The 14,607-nt window shown below is 35.9% G+C and overlaps 1 protein-coding gene across 1 annotated transcript; it reads right to left on the bottom strand.

Annotated features, from left to right (window-relative positions):
- Positions 1–13,369: 13,369 nt before the first annotated feature.
- Positions 13,370–14,305, bottom strand: LOC129405987 (olfactory receptor 4C15-like). Its single transcript, XM_055143714.1, has one exon. The coding sequence runs from the start codon at positions 14,303–14,305 to the stop codon at positions 13,370–13,372; it is 936 nt and encodes a 311-aa protein (XP_054999689.1).
- Positions 14,306–14,607: the final 302 nt, after the last annotated feature.

Below are 14,607 nucleotides of genomic sequence, written 5' to 3'. Positions count from 1 at the left end.
TCAATATAGTTAAAGCAAATTACCACAATTTAACAGCAAATATTGTACACAATGCTGAAAAATTGAAAACCTTCCCTCTAGAGTCAGTCACAAGACAACGATGTCTTCTCTCATCACTACTATTTAATTTCGTTCCGGAAGTCCAAGCCATAGCAATTAGGCAAGAAAGAGATAGTAAAGACATTTACTATCAGACTAGAAAAGATGTCAGACTCAGTGTTTGCGGAGACATGAAACTACACTTTGAAAATGCTAAAGACTCTACAAAGCAATACCTAGAAAAAGTATATTTATCCCCTTGAGTAGCAGACTACATAATCGATGGACAAACTCTCGCCTTTCTTACATGCAAATAATAAAGCAATTGAGAGAAAAGTTAAAAAATTAATCCCATTCAGCATTTGTTCCTCGGAAAATCTAGTACCTGGGAATCAACTTAACAAAAGAGGTTAAAGGCTTACATAGAATAAAACTATCTTATTATAAAATGAAAGAAAAAGTCACAAGGAAATATAAACATCCCCTCTTCATGGATAGGAAGTATCAACATTTGTCAAAGTGGCATTCTTCCCAGAACACTGTAGATGCAATGTAGTCTAAAAAAATACTCATGAAACTTTTAAAGACATTTAAAATATATTTTAATTTATAATCTATGTTTGGACTGGAGCGATAGCATGCGGCCGACCTGGGTTTGATTCCTCCATCTCTGTCAGAGAGCCTGGCAAGCTACCTTTGGTATCCCACCCGCACAGCAGAGCCTGGCAAGCTACCTGGAGCATAAAGGATATGTCAAGAACAGTCACAACAAGTCTCAAAATGGAGACACTCTGGCAAATTGATGAACAAATGGATGACAGTGGTACAGTGCAGTGCTATAATCTATGTTTATAGATTAAACATGCCTGAAATTCACAGGGAATAATGAGTCCCCTTAATAAACCTAAGAAATCTTATGTAAAAAGAATATAGCAGACTACATTTTCCCCAACTTCAAACTGTGTGATAAAGCTAGAGTCATCAAAACAAAGGACAGACACTCAGGTCAATGTTGCAGAATTGAACGTCCAGAGACTGATCCTCAGGTGTAAGGGACATTTAATGTTTATAAAAAGAGGGATTGGGGACATGAAGTAGAGCAAAAAAAAAAAAATGTCTCTTTAGGAAATGGTATTGGAACAAATTTGATCACACTGTGTACAAAGTCAAATCAAAGCCGATTAAAGACCTTGATATCCAACCTTCCCCTTCAATTACATTTAAGAAAATATAGGTGGAACATTTTGGCATGGAAGCAGATGCTATCTTAAATGATTTAATACCATTGGCCAAGTAAGCAGAATCAAATTTAAACAAATGTGACCATCAAACTAAGAAGCTTCTGCACCACAAAAGAAACAAGGACAAGAATAAGAAGACAACCAACAAATGTAGAAAAAATATTTTCCAAGTATTCATCAGACAGATGACTAATATCACAATATAAAAAGCTCTGTTTGAATTTTACAAGACCAAAGAAAAATGACAGGAGAAAATAGAATAGATGCATACGAAGAGTAATTCTCAATGGAGACATATAGATGGCCAAAAAGTATATGTATATATGTATATATATCAGTTATGATCAGGAAAATACCAATAAAAAACAACAATGGTATGTCATCTCAGACCAGTGAAACTGCAACAAAGAAACAAAAACAACTAATAATATTGTAGATGTGAGGTAAAAATTTACTGTTAGTAGAAACATTTCTTGTCCAGAATTTTAGGACAAACAATCAGCAGACATTCTTTAAAAAACAAGGGATCAGTCTATTGTATGAAACAGCAACCCCCCTTCTTGATATCAACCCCAATAACAATATATATATACATATATATTAAGAACATTTGCACTCCTATATTCGTTCATTGCAGCCAAATTAACAATAATCAACTTCTGGAAACAACTCACTGCCCAAGATCAGATGACTAGATAAACAAATCATAGTACGTAAACATAATGGAATTATAAGAAATGATGAAGTCATGATATTTGCTGGTACATGATGGATCTGGAGGGTGTCATGTTGACTGAAGTAAATTGAAAGGAAAAGGACTGACTCAATTATTTCTCTTATATACGGGATATAAAGAAGCACTGTAAGGGTATAAAAAATACTCAATGGAATAAAATGGGAATCGATCTTTGGTAGTGGGCCACCAACGGAGAATGCAAGTGGAAGGGGCAAAGAGGAATTATCTAGGAAGGGGCTGACACTGGGGAACTGGTGGGAAGGAAGTGGACATGGCAGGTGGGATGAAGGGAAGGTTGGTGAGGGTTGTGTTATGCATGAAATCTTATCATGAATGGTTATAAGCCGTGGTACCTCAAATTAAATTAAATTAAATTAAAACAAAATCTTTGCATGAATTACATACTGTTTAATTTAAAACTTAAAATAAACCTATTTAAAATAATACTACTATCAAGTGCTGTCCTCATTTGTAAGTTCAATAATAGCATAATAATAATTATCGAAGCATTATTGCCTAGTAAACTACCAATGCTATATCTTGTATACATATTTAACTCTGGAAAATTATCACTTAAAGTATTTTTTCAAACAAATAATAGATGTTGATCTGGAATTTAAACCTAGACCTTTGCGTTCTTTACATAGCCAGTTCTTGCCTATTGGATCAACCCAGACAGGAACAAGAATCCTTCTTTGCCGGCAAGAAAATCAGAGAGTGAATGACTGTTCTGTTTCTAATCCACATATAGAGATTAAAGATGTAGCAAAACTACAAAGTAAGAAATACAGAAATATGTTAATACAGCTGAATCTTGAGTTTTTACTCACTACTTATTAATTACATGTAAGATGTCCTACATTTTTATTTAGTACAACTTCCTAAGATATAACTATTTGAAATTTACTCTCTTACAAAGTACATGCTTTCAGCAACTATCTGAATGTATCAACAGATTATGTCAAGAATGATTTCCAGTGGCTGCAGCAATAGCACAGCTGGTAGGGTGTTTGCCCTGCATGCAGCCGACCCGGGTTCGATTCCCAGCATCTCCTATGGTCCCCCAGAGCACCGCCAGGGATAATTCCTGAGTGCAGATCCAGGAGTAACCCCTGTGCATCGCCAGGTGTAACCCAAAAGGCAAAAAAAAAATGATTTCCAATTATTTTTCTACCAGGACAACACAAAAGTGTAACTTATGATACTGTGCTTTTACTGGTTGAAGTTTCTATTGATTCTCATGTAGAAAGTCAGCTATTTTATCCACAGAAATATTGTCCTTTAATGACCCAGAGATTTATTTCAATAATTATTTCAATTATTTCAATTTCTCAGTGCATTTCCAGCTACAACTGTGGATAACAATTTTAGCCTCAGCTGCCTTTAATACAGAAACGATCACAAATTTTATGATATTGGTATATGCCTTTGCTCTTTAATATGTAGGAAACTATGAGGCTTACAGTACAAATAAAATTTATTCTATAAATATAAAATGAACCTCAAAACTCACAACGTTGATAAAAAATCTTACCCATTCTCATTTGTGTTCAAGTTTAATTCATTTCAGCAATGCCTGCACAATGACCTCTGTATCTTGCTACAATTGTCTCCAAGACTGCAAGAGTATAAATAAATACAACATTGTTCCATGAGTCAAACTGATATTGGAAGGTAAAAAAACATCATTTGATCCTAGTGTCAAAAGAGAAGAGAAGGCAATGAAATGGATAACAGTTCAGAAATTCTACCAGGTAAAATGATTTTGCAGAGCTGAAACGAGAGTGCTTATCCTGTGCAAAACACAAAACCTTGTGCTAATGTTTTTAAATATCACAAACATTCCACAAGGAATTTTATGGAACTCTAAATATGTTTCTATTCCCTTTGATCTATCACTGTCACTGTAGTCCCATTGTTCATCGATTTGCTCGTGTTGGCACCAGGAATGTCTCCATTGTGAGACTTGTTGTTACTGTTTTTGGTATATTGAAAACTCCACTGTAGCTTGCCAGGCTCTGCCATGCTGGCAGGATATTTTCAGTAGCTTGCTGGGCTCTCTGAGAGGGACTGAGGAATCGAAAGTGGATCGGCTGCATGCAAGGGAAACACCGTACACTCTGTGCTATCGCTCCAGTCCAGTGCAAACATCACTGTAGGGAGAAATATATTTTGGATTCCTGAGACATGAGAAATCCAGAAAACAAAAGTACAGCTGAGGCAAATGCAAATTGATGAATATGTTACATTCTACCTAACTTGTATTGAACTTGAAAATGAACATAAGTAGAGAAAGTAGGTTTAAGCTCTTGAAATAACAGTTATTTCAGTCAATCCACAAAAAGTTTTCCTTCTTTATGCAATACTTATTGAGAGCTTAAAGCATCTTGAACGCTGTCTTATTGATGCTAAATGTTGTATGTCACTATGTTTTCCTTAAATTTACAAGGATTATAATCTCCATTTAAAGTGAAAATCATGAGACAGAAAGGTTATGTGAGTATCCTAGTGTGCAGTTAAGCTGTAGTATTTCATCTTACAACCTAATTTTAGAACCTAATATTCTCTCAAACCTGACAGTTGAATTATACCATCTATAGTTTTAAGTCCTAACTTTTCATTTGAATTTTTTCCTCAAAATACAAAAGTATAATTATGGATCCTACCATGTTTCAGTTTATTGAATGCTCTGGTCCTGGCAATCTATAATTCTCCATTAAGTGACAAACAGTGACTGCTGGGTCCACGTCTTATTTCTTCATCAGAGAGATAGAGGAAGAGCCACCCTAGTTGAAGATGCAGAGAATGTTCTCTACTGCTTGTGCAGCACTGAGATGAACATGGTTTGGGAAAGAGAGAATAAGAAATCAAAGTTTCCTTTTCGATTGATTTCCCTCTGGAATTGAGGGATGTTTCCCTGAGACATCATGAACCTGTAGAATTGCATCTCAATTCTCCCCAAGGTTGGGAATTTCCTACCTGTATGATTTCAAGGACTCTTAACGTTTTGGTTCAAGTGTTGGCAAAATCTTGTGTCCCTAAGCAATTATATTTTTACAGCACATAGTTATCTGTGCTCGTGCTCTATTTGAAGATCCTTTTATTACCTTCAGAAATAAAATATTTGTGATATGGAGATGGAATACATTTTTTGTGGTAAAGGACAAAACTTTGATTTGCTCATAAAAATGATAGGGTAGTATCGTCAGATAAGGTTCCATAATCAATCTGTAATGTGAAATATAGGAAGTAGTGTGCAATTTCATGTTTATTTAATAATAACGAAAGCTAGAAATTTTGATAAGAAGTATACATTAAATTAATAACCTATATTATTCTTTATGATTTTCATACTGCAGACTTCAAAAATGATATATACTTTTTTAAAAAGTAATACATTTTTCTTTTCAATGCTTTATACTATAGTTTATCTGGAGTTTATTCCCAGGAAAATGTAGTAGAATTAAAGTTTAATGTACTTAGTACCTCTTTTGAAAATTTACACTGATAAATATGAGAATTTACCTCTGGGATATAGAATATATTCTGCTGGTCTCTATTTTTCTTCCAGGGCCACAGTTTTGATAACTATAACTTAAGAGTATAATTTAATGTCTGAGAACATGACCCACCCATTTATTAAAAATCTGTTTGCAAATTTTTTTTTTGTTTTAACTATTATGGCCATTAATTTGCCTCACTGTTTTTAGGACACATGAGATTATATTTTTCTTTTTGTTCTTTTGCCCACAGCCTGATGTTCAGAGTTTAATAATGACTGAACTCAGGAATCACTCAAGATTTAATGAGAAAATTATACTAGATTTATTTTAATATAAATACTACAAACATTACTAATCCAATTGTCCCTTCATCTAAATAAAAGTAATCTTCAAATAAAATATTAGGATTATTCGAAATATTAGTTTATACTACAGAAATAGAGTTTCTATATTAACCTTTCAGCACCAAATGTTAATGTTTTAATGTCTTATAACTATAAAGACTCAATTGATGGTTATAAAACTTAAATGCACTTAGTTCCTATTAAGAAATAGAATGAAAAACATTGTTTTCTTGGAGGAGAGAGGTGGTTAACCAGAGTTCCAAAGTTTCTTTTAAATATTCCTTTTCTATTGCCTCTAGTTGATTTATAATTTACATATTTCATATGAATGATATATCAAATTTGTTTTTTTTTTCTTCTGATGGATTTTAGTACTCTGGTATTCTACAGTTTCCTTCAGTAGAGTGAAGGGAACAAGAATTTTTTTTTTCTTTTCCTTTCTGATATTTTATCGATTAGGTAGATTACAATATTTGATGACATTTAATATTCCAACACCAATCCCAGGTGTTGGTGTAAACCTTCCCATCAGCATCTTTCAGATTTTTCCATCCTGAACCCAATTGCCTGCCCCAATGCAGAACCAAAATAATACATACTGTATTGTTAGTTATGAAAAAAAAAGGAAAACCACTGAAAATGCTACACAAAAGGATCCTTAGAGGAAAGGGAATGAAATTGTTCTATTATGACAAGGACCATTTAGACGTTCTATAAGATCATTAGGTGTTTTTAAAGGTTGAGTCTTGTGTGCTTTTACATCTGTAATGTATACACACACATACACATATGTGTGTGTGTATATATATATACATACATATATATGCATATATGTATGTATATATATATATATATATATATATCGGCTGAGCAATAGCACAGCAGGTAGGGCGTTTGCCTTGCATGCAGCCCACCTAGGTTAGATTCCTCCATCCCTCTCAGAGAATCTGGCAAGCTACTGAGAAAATCCTGCCCACAAGGCAGAGCCTGATAAGCTACCCATGGCTTATTGGAATACTAAAAACAGTAACAAGCCTCACAATGGAGACATTACTCATGCCCCCTGGAGCAAATTGATGAACAATGGGACAACAGTGCTACAGTGCTAAATATATGTATTTTCTCTAAGGTTGGTTGCCTACTACTTTGAACCCCATCAAATATCTTGTGGTACTCATAGAGTACCACTACACACTACCCAGCCACCGCCATGCTCCAGGCCGCTATCTGGACACTCGGGCCAGACATCATGGATGAGTGAAGTCACACAGAACCAGGTAAGCAGAAATTTGCGACCTTGGACTCCAGTCTCAACCAGACCCGGAAACAATATCATCTGTATGAATCCTCCAATCTCTGGCACCTTAGGGAGGGGTCTAATCCAGATGCCCCACCCTACTGAAGTCAGATAAATACCTCAATGCCAACCCCCCACCACCTCCACTACACAGCCACAAATAGATGCCTATATTCAGAAACTCTGGAGCTCATTCGCAAGCCTCAGGCAACTGAAGTCAAGAGACTCAAATCCTCAAAGCTGTCATGGTAATCATACATGATCTGCAATTATAGAAACAAATAATGGACATTGTGCTAGCTTTATCATAGTACCTACAATTTGATTCATTCATGTGAAAATGTATTTTGTGTCTCTGTCATCATTTAGATAAATAATCACATACTTGTAAAAGAGTGAAATATCACACAAAAATACAATGGTGACAGTCAGAAGAATGTGTATCTGCTTAAAAAATAACTAGCTAGTTTTTCAGTACTTCATGTATCATGGATCTAATTCAACCATTTATTTGGAATCCTCATTTATTTAGAGGAGCAATGGGGCCAGGGTCAGAGGATTTAGTGTAAAATTATGTTGAGCAATGATAAAGCCAAGTATCAAATGTCCAGAGCACTGAAGTCAAGAGACCCAAACTGTAATGACCAAACTTAGAAAGGTGCCTGTTGGAAAGGCAGGCAAGAGGGGTGGGAGTGATATGGGAGGGAATTTGGGAAAATTGATGGAGGAAAGTTAAAACGGGTGGTAGCATCAGAGCTGCAATAATGTATTTCTAAAACTCAACTATAAATAATTTTTTAAAAAAGTGTTCTTTAATTTAAAAAGAAAATAAAACAATAAATTGAATTAAAAAGAAAACAATGAAATAATTAAAATAAAAAAAGAAATGTACATGGTAATTCTAATATTTACTTTACCTAAAAAAATAAAACCATTTTTGTAAAATATATAAATTGTTAAATTTTCCTCACCCAAGTAAATTGAGTTTCATTTAAAAATGCATTTGGATGTATGGTTATTGCAGTACTGTTGACAATAGCCAGAATTTGAAAACAACCCAAATGCCCGAGAACAGATGATTTATTAAAGAAACTTTGGTACATCTATACAGTGGAATACTATGCAGCTGTTAGAAAAGCCTGGAGCAATAGTACAGTGGGTAGGGCATTTGTCTTGCATGGTATCAGCCCAGGTTAGATTCCTCCATCCCTCCTGGAGAGCCTGGCAAGCTACCAAGAGAGTATCCCACCCACATGGCAGAGCCTGAGAAGCTACCCGTGGCATACTTGATATGCCCAAAAATCAGTAACTACTCTCACAATGGAGACTTTACTGGTACCCGCTTGAGCAAATAGATAAACAATGGGACAGCAGTGCTAAAAGTGCGAGAGTTAGAAAAGATGAAGTAATGAAATTTGCCTATAACTGGATGGACATGGAGATTATCATGCTGAGTGAAATGAGTCAGAAAGAGAAAGACATAGGATGACTGCACTCATACGTGGAATATAAAATAGCATAATATGACAGTAACACCTAAGGACAGTAAGATAAGAGCCAAGAGAATCCCCTTGTGGTTTGGAAGCCAGCAAAATGTGCTGGGAGAAGAGGCAGTTGGGATGGAGAAGGGACTACTAAATTGGACGGGTCTCTTGGGATGGGAGATGTGTGCTGAAAGTAGATAAAGGACCAAACATGACAGCCTTTCAATATCTGTATTGAAATCTGTAATTCCGAAAAGTAGAGAGTTAATTAGAAGGAACGTACCTGCTTCAGAAGCAGGAGGTATATTGGGGTGGGGTAAGGCAGGAGGGATATTGGTAACATCGGTGGTGGAAAACGTACACTGGTGGAGAGATGGCTGTTCAATTTTAGTATGACTGAAACCCAATCTTGAAAGATTTGTAACTTTAATTCACAGTCATTCAATAATTGTTTAAATTCCATTTTGAAATGTGCCATATTGAATGGCAACAATAGAACTAATACTAAACTTATCAAAAAACTATAAAATTCAATTTTTAAATTTTGGTTTATTATAACAACATGATTGCAAGGTTATTTGTAATTGGGATTTTGACAGACGATATTCTGTCACCAAGCCCACCACCAATGTCAACTTCCCTCCATCACGTGCCCATATTTCCTCTCCTATGTACCTACCCCAGCCTGGCCTTACATCTTTAGAGGCACCTTTTAAATGTGATTATGAAACGGGGATAGGGGGGCAAGATGAGAGGTGTACTGGGGTTTTGTTTTTTTGTTTTGTTTTGTTTTGTTTTTTGGTGGTGGAATATGGGCACTAGTGAAAGGATGCTTGATTCATCATTGTATATCTGAGACTTAAGCCAGAAAACATTGCAATTTTCCACATGGTGATTCAATAATATAAAAGCTTTATTAAAAATAAATAAATAAATAAATTAAATAAAACTTTATCTTTAGTAAACCAAATGCTATTTCTAATTGCATTCATAGCAATAATGGAAGAAGGTTCAACTAATAAAACAAATACAAATTTTTTAAATTCTACAAAAATATTAAATAGACGTTTGCACCTTCTATGGATATTGTTATTGTCTTTGTGTTCAGGTAAGAAAGTTTCTAGAAAGAACCAGAGAGATAGTACAGCAATTAGGGATCTTGTCATAAAAGACTCTGACACCACTTCAATCAATTCCTAGTATAAGGTTTGATATGGTCCCCCCAACTCTCACTAGGAATAATTCCTGAGTGCAAATCCAGAAGTATCCCATAAGCATTGCCATTTGAACCCCTCCAACACAAAGATATCATCTAGAGAAATCCTAATCACTGTAGAAAGTGTATAAAATTTAATTGACAGTTCCTATTGTTTTTTAGTTTAAATAGTTATCAGAAGATTGACCAGGAATTTTTCTATCCATCTTGAATTCTAACTCTATGATAAAACTCTGTTTTTCATTTTATCAAACTTTACTTAATATCATTTATTTTATATTTCTATTCTTTGAATTTCACTTTGATAAATATCTACAATAGTGTTGTGGTTTGCTATGAAGAAGGCTCCATGTATTTCGTGCCCACTAGAAAATTTAATTGCAATATGGCCCTCTATACTCTCAATGTATTAATTTGCAATTATAACACAAATCTAAAAAATGTTATAGGTCTTATGAGTTACTATTTTAATAAGGAGTTAAGAATAAAAATGTTAAGATATGCATATGTTGTTCAAATAATGATAATGCCCAAAATATTGTCCTTAATTCAATGGAAAATGCCAACTCTTTATGTTAAATAAAGGAAAGAAATTCCACTTTGTATGTTTGGAAAACCATAATTCTGATGGTGCTTTCCTCTTTTACACTTATCTGACCATGAATCAGGGCGTTGAGTGAGGGTAGCCTTTGAATGAAATACACTGCTCCTTTTTCATTTTGAGAATAAATACATCTGAATACATATCAAATAAGAACAAGATGAGAGCAAATGTGACGGTGATTATGGAAAAAATTCACACTACTTCTCCACAACGCTTACTACATTATGAAAGCTGAATTATTATACGGGAAAGACATGACTATGGGACCTGTAGGTCACAGCCACAAACTGCCTCTGCGTGCTGTATATGGTCCTTAATGGCCATGATCCGAAGACACACTAAAGCATCTCCAAACTGAGCAGCTCGCTGCAGAGATTTCTAAAAACAGTACTTATAGGAGCAGGCGGCCAAACTTGCGGCACGAAACAATTCATGCTAATCATAACATGAAATACAAAATAAAGTATGGGGGAGATTGTCTGCCATAGAGGATGGATGGAAGGGGGGGATGGGGGGATACTTGAGTCTTTGGCGTTGGAAGATGTGCACTGGTGACAGTTTGGGTGATCAATCATTGTATGACTGAAACTCAAACAAGGAAGCTTTGAAACTATATCATGGTGATTCAGAAACTAATAATAATAAAAATATAATGATTTAAAAATAAAAAAAATCATTGATGTAAAGAGAGCGGTATGGCAGGGTGATACCATTTCACCAAAACTCTTCAGTGCCGCCCTAGAGAACATCATGTGAGAACTGGAATGGGAAGGAATGGGCATGAAGATAGATGGTTGGCAACTACACCACCTCCGCTTCGCTGATGACATCGTTCTCATAACACCAAACATTAGACAAGCAGCACGAATGCTGACTGACTTCGATCTCAAGTGTGGAAAGGTTGATATTGCATCTGAATCTCAACAAGACGATGTTCATGAAAAAATGAACTGGTCTCTGAAGCTCCATTTGCTCTCAATGGAACGAACATCTCCGAGTGCAGCAGCTATGTGTACCTGCGTCGAGAAATCAACATGAGGAATGACTTGGTGCCAGAAATGCACAGGCGAAGAGAGCAGCGTGGAATGCATTCAAGAGGGTAGAAGAGGTGGTTAAGAGAACTTAGAACCTCCGACTCCAGGTACATCTTTTCGATTCCAGCATTCTTCCTGCACTAACATATGCCTCAGAGACCTGGGCCCAAAGCAAACAGAATGAGAATGCTATTAGGGTATCCCAAAGAGGAATCAAGAGAGCTATGCTGGGAGTATCACGTCTCACTCAAGTGAGAGAAGGAATCCGGAGTTCTGACCTCCATCGATGGTCAAAATTCAGGGATGCTGTCTCCTTTGCCAAGGTATCAAAAATCAGATGCGGCGGTCATGTAATGCGTTTCAGAGACGACGGTTGGACTAGAGCTGTTACCGACCGGATTTCACAGGACGTCAAAAGACCTCGGGGTCGCCCACCAACTAAATGGTCAGATTTCTTAGTCAAATCTCTCAATGAACATTTTGAGGCTCTTCCTGTTCCTGGAGCGAGCAGGTATCATTGGGCTACACTAGCTCGGGACAGGGACAAATGGAGATGTTACTGGCACCAGCTCAAGCAAATCGAAGATCAACAGGACTATAAGTGATACAAGTGAATAAAAAAATAAAATAAATTTAATATATTGACTAAAAAAAGGAATGTGGAGTTCATGCCCAATTCAATCAGTTTAATCAATGTCTGAATAAATAGCAGTCCTCTGACATCTTATTGCCTAGCTCTCCCTCTTAGAGAACTTGGTCACTGTTTCTTTTGAAGTTCAGAAGCTTCTTAGTTTGATGTAGTCCCATTTGTTTATGTTTCCTTCCACTTGCATGGTCAGTGCTGTTTTGTCCTTAAAGATGCTTTTAACTTCAATATCATGGAGAGTTCTGCCTACATTTTCTTCTATGATTCAATAAAATTTAAAATTTTTTTTTAAAAAAAGAGAACTTGGTAAGGTACTGAGAGCATTCTGTGGGTACGGCAGAGCCTGGCAAGCTCTCCGTGGTGTATATGGCATGGCTAATGCAGTACAAATGAAGGGTCTCATTCCCCTTCCCCTGAAAGAGCCTTCATTGCTGTACCACTAACAAAAACGAGAAAAGAGAGGCTATTAAATTTTCAGAGCTAGGATGAATGGACACATTACTGGTACCCGCTCGAGCAAATCAACCATCAAGGGGATTACAGTGATATAGTGATAATACAACATTAAAAAAAAAGCAGGATGAGGAAATTACCATATCATAAGCCCTATAAATTCACTATGCTTAGATCCTATGAAAATGACCTAATTATTATGCAAGAATATTTCAACAAAACTTTCTTATCACACAACAAGGGAATTTTGGGTAGTAATGAATTCACAGAGAAGTAACTGATATAAAGGATGAATTATTTAACATTCTTAGTCTAAAATAACACCAAGCAATATATAAGATCTGACTCATCTGTACATCGAAGATAATGAGTGTATAGATCGATAAAAATATATCTATGTATGTAATTTAACTCACTCACAATGCAATAAAGCTCGTCATTACAGTTAATATAGAACACACAGAACTCAAATCAATGCATCTGCAATGAAATTGGAATATGGTGCCAGATAAGTGTTTTCTGTCTCAGAAGTCTAATGTTTCTTTCAAAATTCATTAAGAAATTTAATTGGCATTTCAAAAAATATAATGACTTATATCACTTGGGAAATTTTCAGAATATTTTAATTTATTATTTACTTTTACATTTTGTGTGAATTTGGAGGAGGGGCAGAAACATGTGGAAGGTCTGAGGGTTTATTCCTCACTTTACACTCAGAGATCAATCTGATGCAATCAAGTTACATTTAACCTTTTTTTCAAACCTTAAGGCTTTATTTTGCAACAGAAACAATCATTAACCGGCTGCACAGTTTGCTAATGGCATTTTTCACCTCCTTATTTCTGAAAGCATAAATCAAAGGATTGAGTAAAGGAGTTAGGATAGTGTAGAATATTGCCATGATTTTGTCAAGGGAGAAAGAAACTGGAGGCCGCGCATACTCAAATATACATGGAATAAAGAACAAAACCACAACAGCAATATGAGACCCACAGGTGGAGAGGGCTTTCCTCTGTCCTTCAGCACTGTGGTTTCTCAGGGAGAATAAGATGACCCCATAGGACACTAGTAACATGAAGAAGATTAGGATGCAAAAGGTTCCACTGTTGGCCACTATCATAAGGCCAAAAGCATATGTATCAGTGCATGCAAGCTCCAGTAATGGGTACAATTCACAAATAAAGTGATCAATAACATTAGGACCACAGAAAGGAAGTTGTAGAGTAAAAAGAAGCTGTATAATGGCATGCAGAAAGCCCCCTGCCCAGGCTACTCCAATCAGAATGCCACAGAGCCTTGGGTTCATGATAGAAGTGTAGTGCAAGGGTTTGCAGATGGCCACATACCTGTCATAGGCCATGGATGTGAGGACAATCATCTCTGCTCCAGAAAAAAAGTGTTCAGTAAATATCTGCATCATACAACCGCCGTAGGAGATGGTTTTCTTTTCATAGAGACAGTCTATGATCATGTTAGGGCCAATTGCTGAGATAAAACATGCATCCAGGAACGATAGAAAAACCAGGAAGAAGTACATCGGGGAGCCCATGAGCGCTGGATTGCTGATGATGGCTGCCACAATCAGCAGGTTGCCACAGATAGTTGCAATGTAGACAAACAAAAATATGACAAATACAATTTTCTGAACATCTGGATTCTGTGAAAATCCCAGGAGGACAAACTCAGTGACAAAGCTTTGATTTTTCATGATTTTCCAGAAAACACTCAGAGCTGCCACACAGACCATCTCAAACTGCAATAAAACTGACAAGGTTACATCAGATAAGTTTATTATTGTAGGCACTCACAATTTTGTTCTTACATGTGGTTCTTTCTATTCTGTGCTTCTTTTATTTTTGAAACCAAAACAAAAAAAATACCAGAATGTTCTGAAAAAAACCAATCATGTAAGATTGGGGAAAATTAATTTTTTAAGATATAAAATAGTGCTAGAGAGGGAGAATCTCTAGAGGAACAAAGACAGATGTGACAGGATTGGGAACCTATTTT

This window comes from Sorex araneus, chromosome 6 (genome assembly GCF_027595985.1).
Source record: "Sorex araneus isolate mSorAra2 chromosome 6, mSorAra2.pri, whole genome shotgun sequence".
Taxonomy (NCBI): Eukaryota; Metazoa; Chordata; class Mammalia; order Eulipotyphla; family Soricidae; genus Sorex; species Sorex araneus.
The sequence above is the reverse complement of the archived record's forward strand: the minus strand, read 5'-3'. Positions and strand labels throughout refer to the sequence as shown.